At 40.7% G+C, this 24,547-nt stretch overlaps 1 protein-coding gene across 1 annotated transcript in view; it reads left to right on the top strand.

Annotated features, from left to right (window-relative positions):
• Positions 1-253: 253 nt before the first annotated feature.
• Positions 254-24,547, top strand: part of mapkapk5 (MAPK activated protein kinase 5) — a 44,467-nt gene continuing 20,173 nt past the window's right edge. The window contains exons 1-5 of the mRNA XM_059987971.1: positions 254-667; positions 5,626-5,699; positions 20,441-20,516; positions 23,229-23,326; positions 23,512-23,620. Coding sequence (XP_059843954.1) covers positions 635-667; positions 5,626-5,699; positions 20,441-20,516; positions 23,229-23,326; positions 23,512-23,620 — 390 coding nt within the window. The 5' untranslated portion in view covers positions 254-634. The remainder of the gene's footprint in view (positions 668-5,625; positions 5,700-20,440; positions 20,517-23,228; positions 23,327-23,511; positions 23,621-24,547) is intronic.

The raw sequence follows: 24,547 nt of genomic DNA on the forward strand, positions 1-24,547 counted from the left end.
CTATTTACCTGCGGCAGGTTGGAGCACTATTTACCTGCGGCAGGTTGGAGCACTATTTACCTGCGGCAGGTTGGAGCACTATTTAACCTGCGGCAGGTTGGAGCACTATTTACCTGCATCAGGTTGGAGCACTATTTTACCTGCAGCGGGAAAATCAAACACAAATTCAGCGGCCGATTCGACAGCAGTGAGGTATCCCGGCAGCCCCCATGACAAATGTCCTTGGCAACCGAGGACGCTGTGACGTTTAACCAGGACGTACTATGCCGGGCGATGGCGCATGCGCTGTTCGTTAAGATGCGCAGTGCCAACAATGGCGGACCGTGGATTATGGGAATCCTTGTAGCCGGCGAGGGTAATAACGTAGAACGCTACTTTATCGTTGCCAGAGATGGAGAGGCCTTTGATTTGATGATCTTTTTTACCGAGTGTCGTTTCGAGCTGGATTAAACAGGGAAAAATATTTTTCTCTTTCCCTACCCTTTACTCTCCCCAGGCCTTGTCCTCTTCCTTCCACTAACCTGCTCTGTCCCCCCCCCCACCCCACCTTGTGAGTCCTCGTCTGCTTTCTACATCCCCTCTCCCTTTTCTTCTGCTCCCGCCCCCCCCCTTTCCTCCGGCCCGCATCGGCAGGATGTCCGAGGACGGTGTAGACAGAGTGATCAAGGTAAGAGTCTGATGTATGGAAAGCGATGGCTTCGGTGCGCGTTTTTTGTGTGGGGGTTGAAGGCGCAATCGCTAGTTAGGCGCAGACAGTCACTGCATGTTGATGTTTAAATGCAATGTGGTTACGCTCAATACATTACTTTCCTTTGTCAAACTACTCTCGGAGGGGACCCGATACTACCAGAATTGCACATTGATTTCGAGAATTGTGAACAAAAATGCGGTCCAATTAAACTCGTTTTTCCAACAACCATTATTTTATTAGGGTAAATTGCCCTACTCTTCTCGAGGTAGAACCAGTTAACGTGGGGAAAAAGACTTATCTACTTGGCTGAGTTATGGAACCCCATGACATCTTCAACAGGGGAAGTGGGAAGAGTGTTTTTTACATGAATAACTTTAATCTTATGTACAACAGTTTCTTAGATGATCAGATTTTATGTTGCTGAAAGTAGCATATTCAAGAGTTGGTTTTCCTGACTTCAGCTGTCTCAACTTTGTTAACAGTTAATCCTTTGGCAGCACACGATTTCAAGATTGTTTAATGTAATTTCCAGTACACAAGTATAAAGCAGAATAAAATTACTTTGGCTCCAATGCAGCAAAAAAAAACCCCACCATGAATACTGTACCAAGAAAGATAGCTTGGTTGTATGATTGTTAAAGTGACTCTTGACAGGAGTGTCTTTAGGTAAGGTGACTGACAGGAAATGATTAATTAGTGGTGGGGGGGGGCAGATGAGTGAGTGAAAGTGTTGATCAGCCTTACTGCTTGGGCAAAGATAACTGTTTTTGAGTCTGGTGGTCCTGGTGTGGATGGTACATAGCCTCCTTCCTGATGGGAGTAGGACATACAGATCATGAGCAGGGTGGGTGATGTTACTTCAAGATGTTACTGGCTCTTTTCCAGCACCTTTCTATACATTAGCAATCATTTGACTTTAAAAGACTTATGACAAATTATTCTTTAGTCGTCAAGAGTCGTTAGTAAGCTGTAAATACTTTTCTTTGGTATGTTATTAAATTGCAGGGCAGATGACTTTATTTGGCACCGTTCTGGCATTTGTTAGCAATAAGATATTTAAAAGAGTTTTTATTTTGTTGCACACGTACAAGTGGCATTGATTCTGAGAATTCTCACATTTGTATCTAGTTGAGTTGTAAAAAAGGATAAACTATTGACATATCAGTGTTCAGTATTTCATTTGTTACTTTAAAATAAAACATAGGTGTCTGCATCATTTGCCATTTCTGATGCCTTTAAATATTGGTGTTGTCTTTTGGATTGATAATATTTTATGATTTATTGGATGGTAGATGACAAGCTGGCTGCAACAGTGAGATCTGTTCTTAAATGTTTGCACTAGGGGAAATAACTATGTCTTTGTGGTGAGAAAATACATTATGTTGAATCTCTGCATTACGCAGAGTATGTGGTTCTCAAAGGTTCAAAGTATGTTTTTTTATCAAAGTATGGATTTGTCTTCCCACGAACCGCCAGAAACCAAAAAAAAAACACCATGAAAGCTGTTCAAAGGAAACATCAAACACGCAACACACAAAAAATGAGAAAGTGAAAAACACACAAGATATAAAACATCAAGCCACAGGGTCCTTCTTACCATTTAGGAATGTTCAGTTCAGTCCTCAGTCTCAAACATAAAAAAGGAAGCAGAAGTCATTTTGAATCTGTCATTCTTTAATATTATGGCTAATCTTTTACCGTAGCAACTCTGCTTTAACTCTGGAAAAGCTTCATTTCCCAGCCCTCTGCTCTCACTTCTTATTCTTCTGGTCCTTAACTTTTGTCTCCTAATCTTCTTTCACAATTTATAACAGTTCCAACAATATGTCACCACAAGACATATTTCCTTTTCAGTATTTCTGTGTGGCCCCTGGTGAAAAGAAGCAGTTCCCCCAATAATAATTTCTCCTCCTTCCCCATTGTTCAGATGTTAGCAGTATTAACTTTTAAATAGTTAGCTGTCAATTCTGACAACTCTGAGTTGAGGTGCAATTTCAAAATTCAGATGTTGAAAGTCAGTTTTATTATCAAACTACATAACTGTCACCATATACAATCCTGAGATTTACTTAAGTTTTAAATCTAGCTTCTGCATATCCAAAGCTCTCCAGATGTGCTTGTTTTTCTAAATTGACCAGAAAAGTGACAAAAGTGCAAGCACACAAATTGTACAAGCCTCTTCTGCCAAGGAAGTTTTTGAGAGAAGGAAAACAGACATGGGAATTGGAACCCCTTTTTATTTCTTGTTGTTCTTTGCCTGATCTTCCTAATTTTTGTGGTATGTATGGAATGCATTCTAGTCAAAGAAAGCTCTCATGGTTTAAAATAAAATCATGATTGCTTTTGCTTATTTTCTTGGTGAACTAGGCCTCTCATCTGTTGTCCCTTTTCCAGTTGTACTGAATTGATAGCAGTGCCAGTTTGTTTCTTTTCAAATTCAGGTATTCATTCTGACAGTTCCTAATTTATGCAAGTTCAAAATTTATCATTGAGGGTTTTCCCTAATATTTATTAGTGATGTATTATTACTCTTTCAGGATTTCAACTTGAAACATGCACATTAAGAAATGCTATTTGATGGGAAATGTAGAAATGTGATGGGAAATCTCAAATGTAGAATGTAGAAGGAAGCAGTTTTGATCCTTAATAACAGCTGTAAAAGAAAAAAAAACACTTTATTGTACCTCTTGACATAAAAATATAAACTTAGACCTTGAAGCTAAATGATGGGAGGTCATAGCCCCTGGAATTAGAATCGGCTTCTATTATCACTGACATATGTCATGAGACTTATTTGGTGGCAGTAGCTGTACAGTATATTACATAAGTTCCAAAGAAGTATTAAAAATCAATATGTAGTGCAAAAAGAGAGTAAATAGTGAGGTAGTGTTCAAGGTCCCTTCAGAAATCTGATAGTGAAGAGGAAGAGGTTATTCCTAAAACTTTGAGTCTGTGACTTTAGACACCTGTACCCCCTTCCTAGTGGTAGCAATGAGAAGGGGGCATGTCCTGGATGGTGAGGATCCTTAATAATGGAATTTTAACCAGTTTATAATGGTTGTTCTAATAGATACTTTATCACCAGGGGAGCAATTTCCTCCAAGCCTGTAATTTAAAGGCACCAAAAAACTATAACAGATGCATCTCTATGATTGATACATACACCAATCCCTTTGCTTAGCAAAGAGATCTTTTAATATAAAAACTTCTGGCTCATCGCATTTGATAACAAATGATATGTATTCTTATCTCCAACTGGTAGGTCATTGGGAGAACATTTCAGCGATCATAACCATAAAGATATTAACCTTCAAGATACGATGAAGGGCAAGGATAGACTGGAAGTTAAAGTTTCGAATTTGAGATTGGCTGATTTCTATACAAAACAAAATATGGCAAAAGAAGAAAATCTGTGGTTGAGCATGAAAGGAGGTCATTCAGAATCAAGTTCAGGACCAATGTGTTTACATAATAGTTAATCATGGCTGATTTATTATTCCCTTCCCCCCCCCCCCCAGCCCCTTTCTCTTTCCTTCTCCCAATAACCTTTGACTCATTTACTTATTGGTAACATTTAAACCTTAGCTTTAAACATACGTAATTACTTGGCCTCAAAGTAATTACTTTGTCTGTAGCAAAGAATTCCACAGATTCACCACCCTCTGGCTAAAGAAGTTCCTCCTCCTTTCTATTCTAAAGGAACAGCTTTGTATTCTGAGTGTGTGCCCTGTGGTTCTTGACTCAACTATAGGAAACATCCTCTCTGCATCCACTCTGGATAAGCTTTTTTATATTGGATAGGACTCAATGAGATATCCCCCCCCCCCTCCAATTCTTCTAAACTCCAGCAAGTACAGGCCTAGAGCCACTGTTACCCTACTGCTGTCTTAAATAAATAAATTCTATGCAATACTGTAAGTGCAGTCTGATCAGCACCTTATAAAGATTCAGCATTACATCCTTGCTTTTATACTCCAGTTCCCTCGGAATGCATGCTAACATTGCATATACTTTCTTTACCACTGACTCAACTTGCAAGTTAACCTTAGTGAAACCTGCACAAGGACTCCTAAGTCCCTTTGCACTTATGATTTTGAAATTTTATCATTTAGGAAATAGTCTATGCCTTTATTCCTTCTATCGAAGTGCATGGCCATACTCTTCCCAACATTATTCCATTTGCCACTCCTGTGACCATTCTCCTAAATTGTTCAAGTCCTTCTGCAGACTCTGTTTCCTCAACACTAACCGCCCCTCCACCTATCTTCATATCTCATCTGCAAACTTGGCTACAAAGCCATCAATTCCATCATCCAAATCAGTGACATTTAATGTGAAAAGAAGAGGTTCCGACACCAATAGCCAACCGGAAAATGGCCCCTGTATTCCCACTCTTTGCCTCCTGCCAGTCAGCTGATCTTCTATCTTTTATCCCCAGTGTTAAACGTCCTAGAAATCTTACAGGTTAGAACCCTCAAACTATCTTTTGAGCCAAACTATTTTGCTCCAGCTAAAATTTTTTAACTCTAGTTAACACTATGTTCCCAAACATTGGTACTTAATTGCTTAACAACCTTGATACCTTGAATGCAGTACCCTCCCTCTTGCCTTGTAATTCTTTCCCTTGGACTTGCCAGTCTCAAAGCTCCATGTTGCTGTATTTTTCTGACAGTTTTTAAACTATATAATAGAAAACACAAAAGATTAATGACATAACAGTAAAAGAGTTAGAAAATTGTTTTTATTCACTCTGCGGTGGTGAAGATAATCATAATGCTTTGGGTACTAAGATGCATCACTCATTTTAAAGTGATTTCTACGTTGATTTGAACGATACAATGGAAGTGTTAGATTAAAGCTGATCTGCAATAGTTTGGCCTCTGTGAGGAGAACTAAGTTGTTATTTGATGTTAACAGATATTCTTCCTTCACAGGAGTCTTCCATATTAGATGAGTACGCTATCAACTGGACCCAGAAACTAGGAGCTGGGATCAGTGGGCCTGTACGGTAAGAAAATCAAAGGCAGATGCAATTGTTCATTGTGCAGTGTTTTTGGAGGCTGCAGACTTGATCAGAGTTCACATGAGATAATAGCTTCATTTAGAATTTCAGTAGTACATAATTGAAGATGACTGAAGTTTGTACCCTGCCCACTAAACAGTTTATAATAAGATTTATAAAGAACAATGAGTGGTGTCTGACATTTTTTTTACAGTGTAAAGGGACTGCCAGTGACTGTGTGATTAGTTTGAGATACTGTTGTTTGTACTTAAATTGGGACTTCCTTTGCTCTTTCATTTAAAATGAGGTAATTGATTATGTCAGAGGTGATGTGAAAGCATTAACTATTCATTTTAAAATTTCTTCTCTGTTGTACCAAAATACCAAGTGCACAGAATAGGAGGCAGATGCTGGATCACAAACTCTTCAAGCTTCACTTCTAATGCCTATCTGAAACACAAAAATGAATTCTGCAGAAACTCATTTATTATCCTGCATTCTCTACCTCTGTTACTTTAGTTATTCTTGAGATATTATGTGTGAAGATCCTGGACTCTTGGTGTCTACTCAGATTTTTGATGTAGTCCATGCCCCTGCCTGCACAGAGGATTAAGAATAGTTGTGCATTAGTGGATTTCCATGAAATTCATATTTCAGTGGTTCCATTTTCTAACAGAGAATGTAACCTGAAATTCTTGCTCTTCACAGACATCCACGAAAACAGAAGAGAACTCCAAAGAATGAATGCCAGTAAAACATTAGAACCCCAAAGCCCCTTCACCCCCCCATGCACAAGCAGCAGCAAAGCATCAACCCTCCCCTCCCCCATTTACTTCAGCAGAAAGTACCAGCTCCCATCAATAGCAGTCCCCAAAGAGAGACCATGAATTGCAACCCAATAATTCAACATGCCACATTCTCCCCCCACTCTCTCCTCCCCCCTCTCTCTCCTCCCCCTCTCTCTCCTCCCCCCTCTCTCTCCTCCCCCCACTCTCTCCTCCCCCCACTCTCTCCTCCCCCCACTCTCTCCTCCCCCCTCTCTCTCCTCCCCCCTCTCTCCTCCCCCCTCTCTCTCCTCCCCCCTCTCTCTCCTCCCCCCTCTCTCTCCTCCCCCCTCTCTCTCCTCCCCCCTCTCTCTCCTCCCCCCTTTCCACAACAAAAGGGGAGTTAATTGTTCACCTGACAATTCAACATGCCACAAGAGGAGACTAACAAGACAAAATAACTCACTGATTGTGATGTTATAGTCTGCATGTTGCTTTTATTTCAAGAGTTCTGTTCCACTCTAAGGAGATTGAATAAGTGTTAACTGACTCAGGGAAATGTAATATCTTCATATTTTCTTCTTTTCATTTCATAATTTCTTACATAAGAGAAATGGAAAAAGTTTCTCTCTAACTACCTCATTCCATGGTGATTTGTATTTCTGTTGCAATGAGATTTGTACGCAACTGCATTACCTGCATGAGAGGCAAAAAAGACTGCAGTTACTGGGTTGGTGAAAGTTGGAAAGTGAAAATTCTCAGTGGGCCAGGAAGCATCTGTGGAAGGAGAAGCAACATTCAGCATGATTAAATGTTAATCTGGTTTTCTCTCCATAGAGAAATTTGCTGAGCATTTTCTGGTTCTATTCCCTTGGATAAGATTGTGGAACTAACCACATTTAAATGTTTCAGAGTTATTATACCAGATGGATGAATGAAGTCTCAAAAGCTTTAAATGGGCTGTGTTCTTCAAGAATGCTTCATTAGTAGTTATGAGCATGGTTTGAAGGAAACCCCATCTTATCAGAATGAAGCCCAGGCCCTACTCAGCAATTAAAATGTTGTGGTTATTGGGTCATTTTTAGTATTTCACTTACTGCCAAGCTCAACCAAAGTTGGAAATTAATCTGTTATGATCCACACAAAATGCTGGAGGAACTCAGCAGGTCAGGCAGCATCTATGGAGGGGAATAAATAGGTGGTGATGTGCTACTATACTAAATGTGGACCTTGCTCACAAAGCAATGTGAGAACTGAATAATGAACAAAGCACACCTGATTGAAAGGAATTGATTTTTGTAGATACCTGTCTATCATATGGTTGGGTTGCAGTGGATGGCCATGACTTCTGTGCTTTATCATACCCTTTGCTTTCTGCAGAGCATTGCAATACTGCCTTGCTGGCCATTGGATCTCACTGTAGATCTCTTCCATCCAGTCCGGCGGAGTTGGCTTTGGATTTTTGGGGGTATTATTGTTGGAGAGAGGGTTTTAAGGAATGACGGAGGTGGTGGGTCGGTTGCTGATGGTGAGTGGAGCTGGAAGAATTGTATAGTGGAAGGATGTAGAGAGAGAATAGTACTGTGAGGGGAAATGGTCGGTGTACCAGAGAGGTTCATAATATAAAAAGATATACACAAACTGCTGGAGGAACTCAGCAGGTCAGGTAGCATCTGTGGAAGTAAACAGTTGATGTTTCAGGCTGAGACCCTTTTTCACTGTCTCTGCCTAAAACATCAATTGTTTGTTTATTTCCATAGATGCCACCTGACCTGTTGAGTTCCTCTAGCATTTTGTGTGAGTTGCTTTTGATATTCAGCATCTGCAGATTTTCTTGTGTTAATGATTGACAGTGGATCATGGGATTGAGAAGATTGGAGAAGACTGTGCATTGTGGATGGGGGATGTTTCAAAGAGAGCACCTTATGCTTATTGGTTCGGAGAGTGCAACGGGATCAGGTAGGTGAAGGGGTAGGCTGAGGGCAATTGGAAAGAGTGTTTGGGAGTTGTCCTTAAAGATAAAATTAAAGAACAAAATGGATGTCTATTCTGCCTAAGTACTTTAAGCTGGCATCAGACTCTTTAACACCAATACAAATCTTGATCCTTTGACATTCACAAAATCCGCTGGCAACTGGATGTCAGACTTTTTTTTTAGTGTCGCTATGAATGCCCATCAGCCACTATCTACCAGCACCTTCTGTGTGCAGAAGTGTCCATCAACAAGTGTGCAGCAACAATTTTGTCCTGCAATTTTCTGTTTGACATGAAAATAGCCCTCCAGTCACAAACATTTGAGCATTAATAGCCTGTACATTGTTTGTTCCAAGGTGATTATGATGCATCACAGCCAAGCCTCATTTATCCTTCCTGTTTTAATTAATCCCAGCAGGAATTCTTATCCAGTAACGAGAAGCAGCTCAAATAACAGGGTTGCCTTTCCATTTGTCCACCCGCCCAACAAACGCAATCTCACTTTCTTTGGCCTAGTCCTGTTATAAATACTCTGGCAAAATTAATTTAAATAGCAGTTCATCTTTCATGTGTATTGTAAGGACTTACAGCAGCCCTATTGCAGGCATGTGAGAGTTATTCAAAATAATTCTTCGAAGATTGGAATGACCCATCATTCAAAATGGAAAGATAGATAAAATAAGGCATTTAAATTTTTGGCATTCATCCGATTGCCTAAGGAAAATTTGCAAAACAAATGCTTATACTGTTGCAAGGGTTCCCATGTTCAAAGTTACATTGACATGTCATTTAAATGCCACTTGAAGTAAACTAAGACCACTTTGTATATGATTCATTCCTTGCTTACAATGAGCCTCAATTTTAGAAATGTAGTTTGTTAAAGAGTTAATTGAATTTTGTAGGCGATTATTGACCTTGGTTTCACATTGATAGAAGTAAGTTTATTTACTTAGAGAAGTAACAGGCTTTTCCGGCCCAACGAGCCTGTGCCACCCAATTAAACCCAGGAGATCAATTAATCTACTAACTTGTATGTCTTTGAATTGTGAGGAAATTGGAGCACTGGAAGAAATTCAAATGGTCCCGGGGAGAATGTACAAAATCCTTACAGACAGCGGCAGAATTAGATAATAGACAATAGGTGCAGAAGTAGACCATTCGGCCCCTCGAGTCTGCACCGCTATTCTGAGATCATGGCTGATCATTCACTATCAATACCCAGTCCCTGCCTTGTCCCCATATCCCTTGATTCCCCTATCCATCAAATATCTATCTAGCTCCTTCTTGAAAGCATCCAGAGAATTGGCCTCCACCGTCTTCCGAGGCAGTGCATTCCACACCTCCGCAACTCTCTGGGAGAAGAAGCTCTTCCTCAACTCTGTTTTAAATAACTGACCTCTTATTCTCAATCCATGCCCTTTGGTACTGGACTCTCCCAACATCTGGAACATATTTCCTGCCTCAATCCTATCAAATCCTTTAATTATCTTAAATGTTTCAATCAGATCCCCTCTCAATCTCCTCAATTCCAGCGTGTACAAGCCCAATCTCTCCAATCTCTCTGCGTAAGACAGCCCTGCCGTCCCAGGAATCAACCTAGTGAATCTACGCTGCACTTTCTCAATTGCCAGAATGTCCTTCCTTAAACCTGGAGACCAAGACTGTACACAATATTCCAGGTGTGGTCTCACCAGGGCCCTGTACAAATGCAAAAGGACATCCTTGCTCTTGTATTCAATTCCCCTTGTAACAAAGGCCAACATTCCATTTGCCCTCTTCACTGCCTGTTGCACTTGCTCATTCACCTTCATTGACTGGTGAACTAGGACTCCTAGGTCTCTTTGCATTTCTCCCTTACCTAACTCTACACCGTTCAGACAATACTCTGCCCTCTTGTTCCTGCTTCCAAAGTGGATAACTTCACATTTATTCACATTGAATGACATCTGCCAAGTATCTGCCCACTCACCCAGCCTATCCAATTCTCCCTGTATTCTCCTAACGTCCTCTTCGCATGTCACACTGCCACCCAGTTTAGTATCGTCAGCAAACTTGCTGATATAGTTTTCAATGCCCTCATCTAAATTGTTGACGTAAATCGTAAAGAGCTGTGGTCCCAATACAGAGCCCTGTGGTACCCCACTAGTCACCTCCAGCCAGTCAGAGAAACACCCATTCACTGCTACCCTTTGCTTTCTATCTGCCAACTAGTTTTCTATCCATGTTGAAACCCTGCCCCCAATGCCATGAGCTCTGATTTTACTCACCAATCTCCTTTGTGGCACCTTATCGAATGCCTTCTGAAAATCTAGGTACACAACATCCACTGGCTTACCCTCGTCTAACATCCTTGTTACACCCTCAAAAAACTCCCAACAGATTAGTCAAGCATGATTTGCCCTTGGTAAATCCATGCTGGCTCGGCCTAATCCTATTTCTGCCATCTAGATGTGCCACTATTTCGTCCTTAATAATGGACTCAAGCATCTTCCCTACGACTGAGGTTTTCTCCTTCTCTCCCTTCTTGAAAAGTGGGATAACATTAGCCACTCTCCAATCTTCAGGAACTGATCCTGAATCTAAGGAACATTGGAAAATGATTACCAATGCATCTGCAATTTCCTGAGCCACCTCTTTTAGAACCCTCGGATGCAGACCATCTGGACCCGGGGATTTATTAGCCTTCAATCCTACCAGTCTACTCATCACAGCTTCTTTCCTAATGTCAATCTGTCTCAATTCCTCTGATATCTTATGACCCTGGCCCATCCATACATCTGGGAGATTGCTTGTGTCCTCCCTGGTGAAGACAGATCTACAGTACGCATTAAATTCTGTTGCCATTTCCCTGTTTCCCATAACAATTTCTCCCAATTCATTCTTCAAGGGGCCAACATTGTTCTTAACTATCTTCCTTCTCTTCACATAGCTAAAAAAACTTTTGCTATCCCCTTTTATATTATTGGCTAGACTGAGCTCATACCTGATTTTTTCTCTCCGTATTGCTTTTTTAGTTAAGATCTGCTGTTCCTTAAAACTTTCCCAATCATCTGTATTCCCACTCATCTTAGCCCTGTCATACTTCTTTTTCTTTAATGCTATACAATCTCTGACTTCCTTTGTCAACCACTGTGGCCCCTTCCCCCTCTTTGAATCCTTCTTTGTCATTGGAATGAACTGCTTTTGCATCTTTTGTATTATCCCCAAGAATATCTGCCACTGCTGATCCACTGTCTTTCCTGCCAGGGCATCCACCCATTTAACTTTGGCCAGCTCTTCCCTCATGGCTCCGTAGTCTCCTTTATTTAATTGCAACACTGACACCTCTGATCTGCCCTTATCCCTCTCAAATTGTAGATAAAAACTTATCATGTTATGATCACTACTTCCTAATGGTTCCTTTACTTCAAGATCACTTATCAATTCCTGTTCATTACACATCACCAAGTCCAAAATAGCCTCGTTCCTGGTTGGCTCAAGCACAAGCTGTTCCAAAAATACATCCCTTAGACACTCCACAAACTCCCTATCCTGGGGTCCAGCACCTACCTGATTCTCCCAGTTCACCTGCATGTTGAAATCTCCCATAACGACTACATTACCTTTAGCACATGCCAATGTTAACTCCCTAATCAACGTACCCAATATCCACGCTACTGTTTGGGGGCCTGTACACAACACCCATTAGGGTCTTTTTACCCTTACTGTTCCTCAGCTCAATCCACACAGACTCTACTTCCCTTGTTCCCAAGTCACCTCTTGCTAAGGACTGAATCTCATTCCTCACCAACAGGGCCACCCCACCCCCTCTTCCCATATTTCTGTCTCTACGATAGCACGTATACCCTGGTACACTCAATTCCCAGGCCTGATCCCCTTGCAGCCATGTCTCCGTTATCCCAACAATATCGTAATTCCCCATTTTCATCTGAGCTTCAAGCTCATCTGTCTTATTTCTGACAATACGCGCATTCAAGTATAGAATTCTTAGCCCATTCCTCCTCTCTTTGCTTAAAACACTGTCTATTGTACCTAACCCAGCTCCTTGAACTTCCATCGGGCTAATTGCACCTTGAATTTTGATGACCTTCTCAAGATCACCCAAACCTTCTACACATTTAACCCCATGCTCCTTCTGACCAACCCTCTGGATCTGGATCCCTGCCCCCTGCACATCTAGTTTAAACCCCCCCGAGCAGCACTGGCAAACACTCCTGCAGGAATGTTAGTACCCCTCCGGTTCAGATGTAGACCGTCCCTTCGAAACAGATCCCAATGTCCCTGGAACAAAGACCAATTAGCCAAAAACCTGAACCCTTCCTTCCTGCACCATGCTCTCAGCCTCGTATTAATATGCATAATCATTCTATTCTTCGCCTCACTCGCACGTGGCACAGGTAGCAATCCCGAGATTGTCACCCTGGAGGTCCTGCCTTTCAGCTTCACTCCTAAGCAGGACCCCCTCACTCACCTTACCTACATCGTTGGTCCCTACATGGACCACTACATCTGGGTTCATGCCCTCGTTCTCAAGAATAGCCAGCACCCGATCTGAGATGTCCCGGACCCTGGCACCAGGGAGGCAACATACCATCCGAGATTCCCGATCTGCCCCACAAAATCTCCTATCTGCCCCCCTGACTATAGAATCCCCTAAAACTATCGCTCTCTTCTCTTCCCTCCTCCCCTTTCTAGTTGAGGGTTCAACCTCTGCCAGAGGCAGGACCACTACAACTCATTCCTGGTAGGTCATCCCCATCAACAGTATCCAGTACGGTATACTTATTGTTAATGGGAATGGCCGCAGGGGTGCTCTGCTCTCTCTGCCTGCTCCCCCTGCCTCTCTGGACCGTCACCCATCTGCCTACTTCTTGGTTTTTTGGTGTGACTACCTCCTGATAACTATCTATCTCTGCCTCTGCCTCCCGAATGATCCATAGTTCATCCAGCTCCAGCTCCAACTCCCTAACTCTGGCTGATCAGAGCTGCAGCTGGACGCACCTCTTGCAGGTGTGGTCATCAGGGACAACTGTGTTGACCCTGACCTCCCACATACTGCATACGGAGCACACCACTGCTCTGACTGTCTCCCCCATACCTGAACTGAATTAATAGAATAAGTCTAAAAAGCACCTAGCGACCTTACCTTCTACCCCTCAGCGAGCAATCACACAGCCTTACCGAAGTCCCCTTACGCCGAAGCCCACTTAGCCAAAGCCCAGGACTCTGCTTCCACGGACTCCGCTGCCCGCTCAACGCTGACGTCACTCGCGCCTGCGCAGTTCCCCCTCCTCCACAGGTATTGACCAGGTAGGCTTAAATCCTACCTACACGGTCGAATTCTCTGAGCTCCCAGCTGAATCACAAGCTGTAACTTGCTCCCGATTCAAATGACCACTCTGACAAGAAGTCCTGCCTTTTAAAGTGCGCGCTCCACGCTGACGTCACTCGCGCCTGCGCAGTTCCCCCACCTCCACAGGTATTGACCAGGTAGGCTTAAATTCTACCTACAGGGTCGAATTCTCTGAGCTCCCAGCTGAATCCAGAATTGAACCCAGGTCACTGGTGTTGTGGTTTCTTGTGCCCCACAAATGACCAGGAGATGCAGAAGATTCTTCAAGAAGTGTTAAACTTTAATTTGCAAATCAAAGCTGAGACAGTCAGTGAGCTAGTCGCTGATTGCCCACTGATCCTTGTGCATAGCATTTTTTATAGCAATCTCCTGGTTTAGTTGCATTAGCATATCCTATTGGTCTACAGTTGCGTATCACCAGTACATCAGCTCCCGACTTCCCACTATTGTTTCTACCCATTAACTTAATCATGTTCTAATCTACTTTTTGGGCCACGTGTTACCTCATCCCTTGCCTCAGGCTAGCCTCTCATTAACACATCATTATCTTCTTATTTGGCTACATTCTTAAGTCACTGATGTGTTCAATAGTACAGAGACACTACAGGGTTTTCATTCTCCTACTAAATTGGATACATACCTAGCAAATAGCAAACACAAAGCTGACTACATAGTTTTGGTTACACAGCAAACAATGTAACTTTATACTCCAATACTGGTGCTATGATAGTGTTAATACATCATAGTTAATTTGGGTTGATTTGATACGTTCTTCAATCTATTAATGAGAGCTGATTTTGTTCTGTGCTAATTCAGGTATTTGCAGATGGCATTAGCACTTGGTAGTTCTTTCCACAGTAGGTCCTTTCTTTTGGTGCCTGAGTCCAGCACTATACTATATTGCTTTACTTTTTATGTGCAGCTTTCCAATGTGTAATCTTTTATGAACATTTATCCAATCATAAAATGCATCACTTCAACAGAGATTCCTTATTAATTGTTATATGAACAGGCGTAAGCAAATGTGGCATGCTAAGGAATTGCTAGAAGCACAGTTTGCTGCAAACAATTCTATAAACAGGCATGTAGACCCATTTATAAGCCAATGTGGGCAAAATTCCAGTCAATACACAGAGTTCGGCACACAACCAATCAGTTAGAGACCCCCTCCCTATGTAACAATTGAGTTTCCATAATGATGACCAATCAACTGATTGATAAGCATATAAAGGCCAAGCACTCAGAGGACACACCGCAAGTGAACAGGGTGCTGATAACATCTCTAATATAGTGATGAAACGCTTGCAAACGATTCACCAAGATTGGAGAACAGCTCAACCCAGCCACTGTTCTATGAAGTTTGAATCCAGTTGCCCATCTAGAAAACTTGAGGTCACAAGCTGAGTTGATGAAAGTAGATAACTTTAAGCTGGCATTGAATGTGCTTGTTTAGTTTTTCAATTAAAAGGAATGCCTACTGAAAATGGAAATGGAAATGGTGAAAAGCATGCCTTTGTAGTTTCTGATATAAATAGGATTTGACAGTGTGTATTCTGTGACGGATTCCTGTCCCTGCTTGTCATGGTAAAAGTCAACGTTCAGTTAGTACTTCATGCGTCAATGAAGTGCAACCATTTGGCTGAGCCCAGATGTCAGAGGAATCTTAAGTGAGAGGTTTCCCTTCAAGTGGAAAGCAGCAAGGCACTTTGAGTAATATTCAGTGAGAATTACACTGGTTCAGGAATGATCTCTCCTTAGTCACTGTGGCAGAACTACAGATAAGCAATAGCACTAGTCTCTCAGGAAAACTAAGAGCTCATTCCTAGTCATAAAATTGAACAGCTTGGCTCATATCATTTACCGTCTGTCAAATATCCTGCACTATGCTGAATTGTAATGAAGAGGAGCAAGAAAGAGAGACAATATACCAGCCTTATTACCGTACTTCAACCAGTTATAGAGAGACATTAAAAGGTTTGAGTCTAATGCTTTGAGTGCCTTTGTGTCAAAAGGCGCTGCTGGATGCAGACAAAAGAAATGCTTGGAATGATGAAAATAATCCAATAGTGGCAACTTTGAAATTCTGTCCAAGAACTCCGGGTACCATTTAATCTGTCTTCCCCAAATGGGAGACTGCAGGTTGTTTACAAAATTATAATCTTGTAATTTTATTTTTTAATTGCCTGTCATGAAAATATTGATCCACATTAACTTAAGCTCTTGTCCTTGCTTTCACTGATGTAGTACCATATCATATTTAGTACAACTGTGGCTGTTTTTAAAAATAATCCAGATGACAACACAGGTCTGGACATAATTGATTTGTCTTAATAAGCTAAGATTTATTCATTTAGAATTGAAGCAAAGTTCTCCACTAACATGTCAGAAATGAGCAATACTTTTCTCCCACATGTCGTAAGCCACTTGTATGTTTTCTCACCATATCAAGAGGGACCATATTGGCTAGGATATTAATTGATACCTCACTGTATAAAAATCAAATCTCAAACACAATAAAATCTGCAGATGCTGGAAATCCAAGCAACATACACAAAATGCTGGAGGAACTCAGCAGGCCAGGCAACATCTCTGGAAAAAAGTTCAATCGCCATTTTGGGCCAAGACCCTTCACTGTATAAATGTTCAGAATTTCTACAAAGACCACAAGTCTTACCAATCTTCACTGGGCTTTTGTTTTATGGTAGACTCCTCAGTGGCAAGTTGCCTCAATTCCCTCGTTTTTGTGTTGGTGCAGTACTGAAATCTCTACGTACTAAAGTATACACAGTGGATTCTGGTTAATTGGGACACATCAGGACCAGTACATTTTCGCCCAGTTAAGTGGCTGGCCCAAGTCTCCCATGCGCGCACAACTGCCCACACAAAGGTTCACAGTCACGGTAGTCTTTCTCGGGGTAAACACATGTATAAAGCAGGCATCTTCTTTTCATAAAAGTGAAAATCTTCTTTGGACTAATGGTCTTTCGTAACAGCGTGCTGTTGTAAAGCGAACGTTCAAAAAACGGGCCACTTGTATCATCTTCATCGCTTTCCTTGTCTTCATAATTGCCGCTTTAATGTTTTTATACAATGCTTTCGATGATTGCGACCTCCAAATCTTCATCTTCATTATTACATTCAAGTTGAGTGTCAAAACTTTCAAATTCTTTGTAGTTCCTAACTTACTAAAGTAGTAAAATGGTTTCATTTTCACTCCCAGCTGTTTTTGGCATCTCTAAGCCTGAATGCTTGAAACTGATGAGTAAAAAAACAGTTCTGCTTTTTTCTTACCAACTATCACTAACAAACTGTACTGCCTACAAAAGATAAAACTTTGCACTCATTTCCTTGGCTGTTGAAGATGTCAGTAGATTTTCTTCAATTGCTTCAAAAATATGGTTCACCAACTTTCAGTGGTACATCTTTAAATTTTTTATGTTTCCCACATCCATTGGTTGCATCAAGGGTGGCATTTTGGCAGACAGAAATTCCAACTGGATGTAGTGTCTAACGTGACTGACACTAGTTAGGAACTGTTCAACAACAGTCTCTTGTCCCAATTAAGCAGCATAGTGTCCCAAATAAACAAAGGGAATTCGAGCAATTTTCTTGATTAGTTTATGTTCTTTAAAAAGTTGCTCCAAGTAAGCGGCTACCCCAATTAACTGGAATCCACTAACTTTATTTCCCTCTCTTCATTGCAACTTTTATTTACCATTTTTGACATCTGGCTTGAGATGTATCAGTGGGACTTCTTAATGCTGCAGGCAAACTCTCTTTTATTGTACAAGTATTTCAACTGCCCTGCTTTACATAGAATTCTTGCAACTATTGAGAATATGCAAGAGAGAGAAAAAAAAACCTTGCTGCTGATCTTAATTGGAAAAAAACAGGATTTGTTTTTGCTAGAAATATGAAACTGCAGCTTAGAATGAAATTGCTCCATTTTGTTGTAGCAAATTTTTCCTTGCTGCACAGAATCCTCTGTATTGTAAGTGTACTGTATTTGAAAGTTTCAAACGATGGTTAATGCAGGAGTCATGTAACACCTCATTTTGGGTTCAACAAGACCGGCGTTGTAATGGGGAACTTCAAAATGCAAAGGGATTGGGAGAATCCGTTTGTTGTCAGATCACAAGAGAGGGAATTTGTTGAATGCCTACGAGATGGCATTTTAGAGCAGCTTGTGCTTGAGCCTACTAGGGGAAAGGCTATCTTTGATTGGGTGTTGTGCAATAACCCCAGAACTTGTTACGGAGCTTAATGTAAAGGAACTCTTAGGAGACAGTGATCATAATGATTGAATTCATACGCAGTTTGAGAGGGAGAAGCGTAAGTCTCATGTATCAGCATAGCAATGGAATAAAGGGAATTACAGAGGCATGAGAGAGTGGATTGCAGAAGAATGCTGGTGGGAATGACAGCAGAGCAGAGATAGCTGGTTTCTAAGAATAGTTCAAGAGGCACAGGTTAGATATGGCCCACAGAGGAAGTAGTTCTCAGATGGCAGGGCTAGGCAATCATGGCTGACAAGGGAAGTTAAGGACTGCATAAAAGCCAAGGAAAGGGCATATAATGTAGCAAAAGTGAGTGGAAAGTTGGATGATTGGGATGCTTTTAAAATCCAACAAAAGGCAACTAATGAGAAGCTGTAAGGAAATATGAAGGCAAACCAGCAAATAATTTAAAGCAGGATGTCGAAAGTTCCTTTTTTCAGTTATATAAAGAGTAAAAGGGGGGTGAGAGCTGATATTGGACCATTGGAATATGAAGCTGGTGTGAAAGTAATGGGGGAACAAAGAAATGGCAGTTGAACTTGATGGGTACTTTGCATCTGTCTTCACTGCGGAAGACACTACAGTGTGCTAGAGGTCCATGAGTGTCAAAGAGCAGGAGTGACAAAGGAAAAAGTGCTTGGCAAACTGAAAGATCTTGAGGTGGATGAGTCACCTGGACCAGGTGGACTACATCCCAGAGTCCTGAGAGAGGTTGCTAAAGAGATAACAGATGCATGATCATGGTCAGGATTTTTCAATAATCACTTGATTTGGCATGGTCCCTCAAGACTGGAAGATTGCAAATGTCACTCTACTCTTTAAGAAAGGAGGAAAGCAAAAAGAAATTTTAGGCCAGTTAGCCTAACTTCAGTGGTTGGGAAAGTGTTGGAGACTGTTATTAAGGAAGGGGTTTCGGGGTGCTTGGAGACCAATGATAAATAAGTCAAAGTCAGCATGGTCTCTGTAAAGGGAAATCTTGCCTGACAAATCTGTTAAAAAGGATGGACAAAGGTAAGGTAGTGGATGTCATTAACTTGGATTTTCAGAAGGCTTTTGATAAGGTGCCACACATGAGGCTGCTTTACAAGATAAAATCCTATGGAGTTACATGAAAGATTCTGGCATTTAATTGAGACTAAAGGAGGCCTTTTCCGGTTGGCTGCCAGTGGTGTTCGTTGGGGGTCAGTATTTTTCACATTGTTTGTCAATGATTTGGATAATAGAATTGATGGCTTTGTGGCAATGTTTGCAGATAGTACAAAGATAGGTGGAGGGGTAGGTAGCATGAGGAAGCAATGTGATTGCAGCAGGCCTGAGACAAATTGGAAGAATGGGCAAAAAAAGTGGTAGATGGAATACAGTGTTGAGAAATGTATGGTAATGCATTTTGGTGAAAGAGACAATAGTGCAGACTATCATCTAAATGGGGAGAATGTTCAAACATCAGAGATGTAGAGGGACTTGAGAGTCCTCATGCAAGACTCCCAGAAGGTTAATTTACAGGTTGATTCTGTGGTAAAGAAGGCAAATGCAATGTTGGCATTCATTTCAAGGGGCATGGAATGTAAAAGCAAGGAAATGATGCTGAACCTTTATAAGACACTAGTCATGCTGCACTTGACATATTGTCAACAATTTTGGGCCCCATATCTCAGAAAGGATGCGTTGTCATTGGAGAGAGTTCAGAGGAGGTTCATGTGGATAATTCTGGGAATGAAGGGGTCAACATATGAATAGTGTTTGGCAGCATAGGGCTTGTACTCTTGGAATTTAGAATAATACGGGGGATCTCATTGAAACCTTCTGAGTGTTGAAGGAACTAGTAGGGTCAATGTGGAAAGGATGTGTTCTGTGGTAAGGGTATCCAGAACCCGAGGGGACTGCCTCAAGATTGACCTTTAAGAACAGAGGTAAAGAGGAATTTTTTTTTAGCCAGAGAGTAGTGAAGGTGTGGAATGCGCTGCCACAGACTGCAGTGGAGGTCAAGTCTGTGGGTATTTTTCAGGCGGAAGTTGATTGTTTCCTGATCGGTCAGGGCATCAAAGGATATGGCAAAAGGGCAAGAGTATGAGGTTGAGTGGGACCCGGGATCAGCCATGATGGAATGGCGGAGCCAGCTCGATGGCCTGAGTGGCCTAATTCTGATCTTTTGTCGTATTGTCTTCTGGCATTACACCTTTTGTATCTTGAGTCTATTAATATTATTTGTTTAAAATACATCAAATAATAGGGCTATAAAGTTCCAGAACTTATGCAGTTCGGAAATATAGAACTGCTGCATTCCTGCTGGTGAAGATGCTCTAGTTTTGTTGGATACAGAATTTAACTGATTATCTGCCATTTGTCTTTATTTATATTCATTAATTGATTTATTTTTAGTGTGTGCATGAAAAAATCAACTGGAGAACGTTTTGCACTAAAAATTCTCCTTGACCGTCCAAAAGCAAGAAATGAGGTAGGTATGATGCCTTTAAAATGTATTTAATGTAACTTGGAATTCATGCAGAAGGACAAGCTTGTTCACAAAAACAAGTAGACCACACAAACCGTGAGAACTACACAGTGAAATATCATTACTCCATTGGGAACATTTCGAGAAGAACCACAATTCTCACCATTTGAGATTTTTTACATCAGGGTTCCTTGCACTCTTGATTTGTAGCATTGGAAATTAAAGAACAATTGGATCTAGTGTGCAACTTGCAGTCTATTGTGATTTAAAAGCTGCAGAACCTTTTGAGAAATTGAAGAATGTATAAGATGTAGCTTTATGTCAATAACTACTGAAGAACACTTATACTAAAATCTGCTTGGCAAAGGAGATCAAGCTATTTTGCTGTGTTTCTCTTCTACTTTGTTTAATATTGCCTCCTTACAGCAGAAGAACAAATATTCCCAAGTGCTGGGCTCTTAGAACATGGTACGATGAAATATTGTGATACGTGCTTGTAATATGGTTTTTGTATTATGAATTGAGGTCATTTTCAAATTTGCGTGTACCTGATCTTGCCATAGGAAATAAAGAGACGCCAAATGCATTCATCAAGAAATGGGAAGACAGAGACCAGCTACATTCATTGCAAAATTTTGTCAAAACTCCAGTAGCATTCAGATTATTTACTGTTGTGTAGCTTTTGATCAAAATAACTAAACACAAGTTAAGCTTTCTTAAAACAAAAATAGAATAACCAGAAGTTCAGATAATACCTAACTAGGTTTTACATGGTGGTGGAGAGGTGAACCTCCAGCTGAAAGGTAGCATCAGAAACTTATTTTGCCATGCCAAGCTTTTTGTAGTGTTAATGAAATAATAAAAAATAAACAGTCTCTCCTGAATAAATGCTGAGTCTACCTCCTGTGTTTTTTACACTCTTATTGCTCTCTTAGGCTTGTAATGTACCTAATAATTAGCAGGAGTTTAGAACAAGCAGTCCTTCTAATTATAGTGTGGATGTGTGCGGAGTGTTAATCTGAGCAGCCCTAATTAAGGCTCCTGGAAGCCTATCCTTTCTCCCAGCACGCAACCCATGCCAACTTTCCCAGGTAAAATTAAGTAAGAATCTTGAGAGGAGTGCTGGTCTTTCAAGTGTAATTTTCTGATTACATAGGAGAACAGCAGGAATGAATTCTGAAGAGATAAATGCATTGAAAATAAAATATGGAAATATTTTAAATAAACCAATCTTGAGTTGTTCTGGCTAGATTGCATTTTAATCCATTTTAATTTTTTTTTAAATCAGTGAAGGAACAGCAGAAGCATTAATGCATATTAAATCATTTGTTAGAAGTCTTGGAAGACTTGCAGAAGCTAGGATAGTATATGTACAGTACAAGAGCAACGGAATATGTTCTGATAATTATAGACTAGTCTGCTTAATGGTCATAGGAAGGTAAAGAAAAGAACAGTTGAACTTCAGACCATGTGATGAATTAGGCCATTTGCCCCATGAGCCTGCTCCATTATTCCACCGTGGCTAATTTATTACTCTCTCAACCATATTCTTCTGCTTACTCCACGTAACCTCTGATGCCCTTACTAATCAAGGACCCATCAACCTCCGCTTTAAATATGCCCAGTGATTGGTCGTCCACATTTAACACCTTTATTAATCAAGGACCCATCAATCTCTGCTTTTAAGTATACCCAATGATTTTGCCTCCTTCTGAGGCAATGAATTCCACAGATTCATCACCTTCTGGCTAAAGACATTCCTCCTCATCTCTGTTTTAAAGGAAATACAGCCTTGTATTCTGAGGTTGTGCCCCACATCTGCTCTCTGTAGGCCTCTTAACACATAGAAAGCTTAGGCAAAATGATGAATAGTCAGCATGGATTTCAAACTGAAAGGTCTTGCTTTGATCCACGTACTGCATTTATTTTTTTGAAGAGGAAATGGAAAAAGAAGACAATGGTAATGCAGTAGATGCTGAATGAAATATTCAAGGTAACAAACCCCTTCATGGACCAGTGAAGTTAGAGAATGTAAAATTAGGGCCTGATTAGACACAAAGCAGTAAAAAATGGCTGGAAGGAGATATCACAATCAGGTTTAATATCACTGGCATAATGCCATGAAATCTGTTGTTAAAACAAATATGGTGTTCACAATTTATAATAACTTAGTGTTTGCAATTGAGAACAGAAATCCTAAAATGGTGAATGGTGACCAAATTTATGGTATAACCTATAATGTCAAGAGGTTAGTGGGTAGTTAATGGATAGGAGGTCTACAACAAATTACAAAACAACATTAATAAAAGTATAGTAAAGTACAGATAAATGTGAAGTGATACATTTTAGTAACAAGAGTTGGGTAGACCATTTACTACTTTATAATGTAATTCTTGGTAGGGTGAAAGAGCAAAGATATCTTGAACTATAAAATATATGAATTACAAAGATGCTCTGTAAGTTAACATGGTCATAAAAACAAATGAAACATACTGCTTTACTTCAAGAGATAGAGAGATTAAAAGAAGGGGAGTCGTACTTGAACTGTATTTTTACAATGAGTGGTTCAGTTATGTTTTAAGTTTAATAATAAAGCTTTGTGGAAATAAAAGAAAATGTTTGATACTGTACTAGGAAAAGATTATACGTTCTTGCCTTGTTTTCTTACAAATGACTAAACATCTTAGATTTTAATGCAAGTTAATCATTTTGCAGGTTCGACATCACCTTATGTGTGTGGGCCACAACAATATTGTCCAGATAATTGAAGTATATGCTAACAGTGTTCAGTTTCCTCATGAATCCAGTCCAAGGTACGCCTTAGTCACAGCCACTCATTAAGATGAAGTAAACTGAGTCATTTCATTATTTGTGGGAATTGTAGTTATACCTTTGAGCAAAATGCACCTTATACTGAATTAAAGTGTACAAAATCTTAGTGTTAGATAATTACATTTCCATTGAATTGAATACTTTGTACTTTGGAAACAATTTCCAGGGCTCGGCTGCTAATTGTAATGGAAATGATGGAAGGTGGGGAGCTGTTTCACAGAATCAGTCAACATAAGCACTTTACAGAGAAAATGGCTAGCCAGGTTACTAAACAGGTAAGGATCCTTTCATGTTTATAGAGATGAGAAAATAAAAGTATTCCTATTTTATTAGACAATATTGAGGAGTATCAAAGGGCAAACTGGACTTTTACTTTCATGGTGTGCATCATTTTATCTTCAGAAGATGGAAGAATGCTCTTTAATAAGTTGCAGAAGTAATACCTAACTGAGATTTTGTGGCATGGGAGCTTTTGGGAGAAGGAGAGATTAATGTGTTGCTAAAAGGAAATTTGGAATCTGCACAAATTGCTTAAAGTCAACACGTAACTGACCCTCTCTCCTCTATAAGGTGTAAACTAACATGGCAGACAAAGAAAATACTCTGTTTAGTGCCACCATCTTTATATATACTCATCGCTTAAAGTGTTCTTCTTTTGACCATTACACCACTGGCGTTTAGGGCAGCAGTGAAGGTCCTCCATCTCCACCGGTGATCCTGGCTTCCTTCATTGTGTCAGTTGCTTCCTCTCAGTTTGCTGTCAGTCATGCAAGTTCCAGATGGAGACCCAGGAATACTGCTGCACACTGATACAGAAGGATTCTTCATTGCAGTTTCCCTAACAGTCTTGTTTGACCACTCAAGTTGTTAGCCCTGAACTTAACCTCCAAACCTGGAGGGCAGGTGGACCACTCTTAGTCTGGCCTCTGCCCTTTAACCTGTGGTGATCCTACCAAGAGCCAGAGTGTAAAGCCCTGACTCCAGGCATACAAGCCTCCAAATCACAGCAAGGGTATGATCCTCATGGAGGACCTAAAGTGTAGTTCATGTTTAACTTACTGTTCTAGCTCATTACTCATTAATTTGTAAAAATCATTTCTTGAACTAGCAACGTATGATGATCTGGCCAGGTTACTACTGCTGTGATGGCTGTTTTATGGCTGCCATTTCCCATATGCTTGACGTACCTCATGTGTTTCCCT

This window comes from Hypanus sabinus, chromosome 13 (assembly GCF_030144855.1).
Source record: "Hypanus sabinus isolate sHypSab1 chromosome 13, sHypSab1.hap1, whole genome shotgun sequence".
In the NCBI taxonomy this organism is placed as follows: Eukaryota; Metazoa; Chordata; class Chondrichthyes; order Myliobatiformes; family Dasyatidae; genus Hypanus; species Hypanus sabinus.